The sequence below is a fragment of the Mandrillus leucophaeus genome, unplaced genomic scaffold (genome assembly GCF_000951045.1).
Source record: "Mandrillus leucophaeus isolate KB7577 unplaced genomic scaffold, Mleu.le_1.0 Scaffold57, whole genome shotgun sequence".
NCBI classification, from domain to species: domain Eukaryota; kingdom Metazoa; phylum Chordata; class Mammalia; order Primates; family Cercopithecidae; genus Mandrillus; species Mandrillus leucophaeus.
The window spans coordinates 5,194,515-5,198,970 of NW_012106141.1; the positions used below are offsets into that span (position 1 = coordinate 5,194,515).

The 4,456-nt window shown below is 49.5% G+C and overlaps 1 protein-coding gene across 1 annotated transcript in view; it reads right to left on the reverse strand.

Moving 5' to 3' along the window:
- The window catches only part of ABHD6 (abhydrolase domain containing 6), a 61,286-nt gene that overhangs the window by 7,291 nt on the left and 49,539 nt on the right, over positions 1-4,456 (reverse strand). The window contains exon 9 of the mRNA XM_011998385.1: positions 95-284. Coding sequence (XP_011853775.1) covers positions 108-284 — 177 coding nt within the window. The 3' untranslated portion in view covers positions 95-107. The remainder of the gene's footprint in view (positions 1-94; positions 285-4,456) is intronic.

The following is a 4,456-nucleotide window of genomic DNA, read 5'->3' on the forward strand; positions in this document are numbered from 1 at the left end:
TGGCGCTCCGACCGCATTTGGGGCAGGATCCCTGAGAGTGGTGGCCGCGTCAGACTTGGGGGATGGGAGCGGGTGCTGTGTGCAGAATGCAGGCTGCAGTCAGGGCCTCAGTCCAGCTTCTTGTTGTTGTCTGTGTTGTGCACAGAAGCTAAAAAGTCGATTATGAGCTTGGCTGTCTTCCTGGGTCTCTCCATCACTACTGAGTGCCCACAGTTTTCCAGAAGCTCCACCTGGCAGTTGGCAATTGACTTGGCCAACATGTCTGCCCCAGACACATCCAGCACCTGCCAGGCAAGAAAGGGAGCTGGATGATACACAAAGATTCAGACACCCACATGTGCACTCCGTGGACAGAACTTCCACGAAGGTCTGACAGGGGTCAGTGGGGCAGGAGGATGTGAATTTTAGGACCAAGTCCCTTTGGTGTTGGGGCTTGTGGCTTTCTGAATGGAAGTAACCATGATGCCTCCTGTTTTATTCTGCAACTCTGTGTCAGGGGTTGGGCTGCTGTCAGCAATACTGAGGTAGAAAACACATTTTCCTTGCCCTTGAGGAGGTTATAGTACGATGGGGAAGCCAGAGAGCACAGGGGATGAGCAGGGTCGAGGGAAGACCTCATTCCTGAGTCCTGGCAGAGCAGAGAGGGGACAAGGGAGGAACATTCATGGATGTGGAAACAGCACAGGGTGGGAGATCATGGTGAGTGCAAGGGTCACCAAGGAGCATGGCGGCTGAGACACCAAGCACATGGGCAGTGGAGGTGGCATGGTGGGGAGAAGGGGCAGAAAGGAGGGCACTGCTCCTACAGCCACACAGACCATGGGGAGCCACGGGCTGTGTTAAGGTGAGTGACTTGATCAGGCTGGCCTTGTGGCTGGTTAGGGCAGCCCAAGCTATGGGAAGGATGCAAGAGGGGAAGGCTAATTATCACAAGCTGGGGGCATCTCTTTTTTTTTTTTTTTTTTTAAATGGAGTTTCATTCTTTCGCCCAGGCTGGAGTGAAGTGGCGCGATCTCAGCTCACTGCAACCTCCACCTCCCAGGTTCAAGCGATTCTTCTGCCTTAGCCTCCCCAGTAGCTGGGATTATAGGCACCTGCCATCATGCCTGGCTAATTTTTATATTTTTAGTAGAGATGGGGTTTCGCCACGTTGGCCAGGCTGGTCTCGAACTCCTGACCTCAGGTGATCCACCAGCCTCCCAAAGTGCTAGGATTACAGGCGTGAGCCACAGCACCCAGCTGGAGTTATCTCTTTGAAGGTCCTCTGGGGATCCCCAGAGCTGTGTGTTTCCTGGCTCTAACGTCTGCGGATATGGGGAATGCTTTTCCAACATGAAAGCCAGAACTTTTCCAGGGCTGACCCTTTCCAAACAACTCATTTCCTCTCATTTTCCTCTGGGTCCCCGGCTACTATCCAATCCACCTCCATCTTTTTCCCCAACATCCTCCCTCGGAAATGGATCCACATTCACTCTCCTTCTCTTTGTTGCCTTTACCTTCAATTCATCCCAGACAAGAGGGCCCCTCCTCCCCATCCTTAACAGCAAAAGCAAAAGCCCCAACAAACTCAAGCGTCTTCTGTGTCTTTGCTCTATTCTCACCAACTCAAACTATTAAAACCAAGATTTTCTGCCCACTGGGGAGTTAAGGTAAGAGGATGCCTCAGTCAAGGAACAGAGCACTGCAAGGTGTCCCTGGACCAGGAAAAGGAACAGCTAATGGGGAGCTTAACAGCTAATTCCAGCCAAGGAAATGGAAACCTCTGCCATGTCACTCACTCACAGCTAAGGCTGCCATGGCAACCCACAGAGCAGGAATAACACCCAGCTACTGTGGAAACACCCAGAAGAAACGCAGATGTAGTCAACCAGTGAAAAAAGCATGAAAAAGTAGAAAGTCCCAACTGAGTGTCTTTTTTTTGTTTGTTTTTTTTGAGACAGGGTCTCGCTCTGTTGCCCAGGCTGGAGTGCAGTGGCAGGATCATGGCTCACTGCAGCCTTGACCTCCCGGGCTCAAGTGATCCTCCCACCTCAGCACCCCCCAGGTAGCTGGGATGACAGGTATGCACCACCATGCCCAACCAAAACTGAGTGTCTATCCTGCAGAGAGATCAGAAACCACAACTCACAGGGAAAAATACCCATATGAGCTGCTGGCTTTGGCATTGTTTGCTGGTTAGCATTACAAATCCATTATTCCCCACGGCTACCCAGAGGTATGTGCAACTACTGAACAGCCCCTGATGAGATACACACATCTGTGGGAACCATATCAGCTATTTCCTAGACTATTCATATAAATGGTCAAAATTTTTTCCTGGGCTGGGTATGGTGGCTCACATCTATAATCTCAGCACTCTGGGAGGCCGAGGCGGGAAGATCTCTTGAACCCAGGAGTTCGAGACCAGCCTGGGCAACATAGTAAGACCTCATCTCTGTAAAAAAATTAAAAATTAGCTGGGTATGGTGGCGCATGCCTGTAGTCCCAGCTCCTTGAGAGGCTGAGGTGGGAGCATTGCTTGAGCTCAGGAGGTTGAGGCTGCAGTGTGCTATGGTTGCACCACTGCATTCTAGCCTGGGTGACAGAGCAAGAACCAGTCTCAAAACAAACAAACAAACCCTCACAAAAAACAAAAATCAAAACCTTTTCCTGCATCGCTTCACACCAGTGCTAAAACTAGGGTGAGGCAAGTGAGGCACTCACCTAAGGCACAAAATTTGAGTGCCAAAAAACTCATAAATTCAGAGAAAAATATTTTGGTGCAGTATATTTAAAAAACATTAATGGAAAAAGACACACGATGAACAAAACATCAAAATTATAAATACAGATAAGATCTGACCCTGCGCTTGCATGACACATCTCTCTCATCTCACCCTTGTCTTGGGCCTGTTATGCACTATAGGGGTAGGTAGATGATAAGCTGCTGGAGGGCAGGGATCCTGGTTGTCTTGGTCCCTACTGTATCCTCAGGGCCTAATACAGTGTTAGGCACATACTAGATGCTCAATAAATGCCTGTTAACTGGATTAAATGTGTAGTCAGTCAGGTGGTGGGTTTATCCCTTCACTAGTTGGTTTGTTGGCTCAATTTCTCGCTTGTTTGCACACTCACTGAGTACTCTGGGTCTCCTGCATACCAGGTATGGTGCTGGCAGGGAGAAGGGACATAAAGAATAATAGCCTGTCTGTCTCTAGATGGCCCTCCCGCTTTGGTGGACTGAACATAGAGGAGTGATGCTTGAACTGAAGCATGCAGAAACCCTCTCAGGAAGGGCTGCCATGTTTGGGTGTACAGGTTGTATACTGCCCAAATCCATCATTCACATAAATGACAATGCACATGGCTCCCCCTGCAGCTGTGCAGTATAGCAGCCAGCCTACAGGGATCCAAAGAAGAAGGAGGCTGAATTTGGCCTGGTAGGGGCAGGTGCTGTGACACCAAATGTTGATGACAGAGCAGGAAAAGAGCCAGTGAGCTTGGGAGGCAAAAGGCTGTGAAATAGAAGACTCCCTGAAGCCTCTGCTATTTGGCCTCTGTCCCAGGGACAGTCCACAAAACACATGAAGGATCTGATCGTATTTATAGCAAGCCCATAGAATGTCGGGCTCTTTTTCTGGAACAAAATGGACTTCTGAGTCTGGGAAAAAATTCGAGACCATGCATTGAGGCTACCAACAGAGGCAAAGGGCATGAGCAATCTAATCTAATACCAGCTAACCTAATCATTTTTTTTTTTGCAATTGGAAGATCACTTGCATACATATTATTTTATTTGAGCCTCAAAATAACCCCAGTACTAGAAGAGAAACCCTCAATTTAGAGGGGCTGAGTTACTTGCTCAAGGTCATGGGCTGACCAAGGACAAAAACAGGGCTGTAACACAGACTTTCAGACTCCATGGCCAGTACCCTTGCTTCGGTGCTGTCTCCACACGAAGATGGGTTACGGCCTCTCCCTGTTGGCTCCTGAGAGCCCCAAATCACCTTTGGGGATTTTAGAACAACAGAAAGCCTTCACTGCTCTGGCTCTGATTCCTGATCAAATGACTCTCTGCTGGCATAGCCCAGGGCACAAACAAAGCTTCTTTCAGTCCTTTGATGCTACAGAAGAGAGTACATGAGATCCCCTCCTCTCCACGTCCACAAACCCACACTGTGAAACCTTACCATGCCTGGCTCATCTAAGACACCATTACCTCTTACTCTGTGTACACGCCATGGGCACAGCCTGGCTGCTCCTCCCTACTCTCTCCTGCCTGGGCCATTCATGCACTTGTGGGTCTTTGTGGCCACAGCGTGACCTCCTGCCAGTTAAAAATTGATGCATTGGCTGGGCACGGTGGCTCAAGCCTGTAATCCCAGCACTTCGGGAGGCCGAGACGGGTGGATCACGAGGTCAGGAGATCGAGACCATCCTGGCTAACACGGTGAAACCCCGTCTCTACTAAAAAATA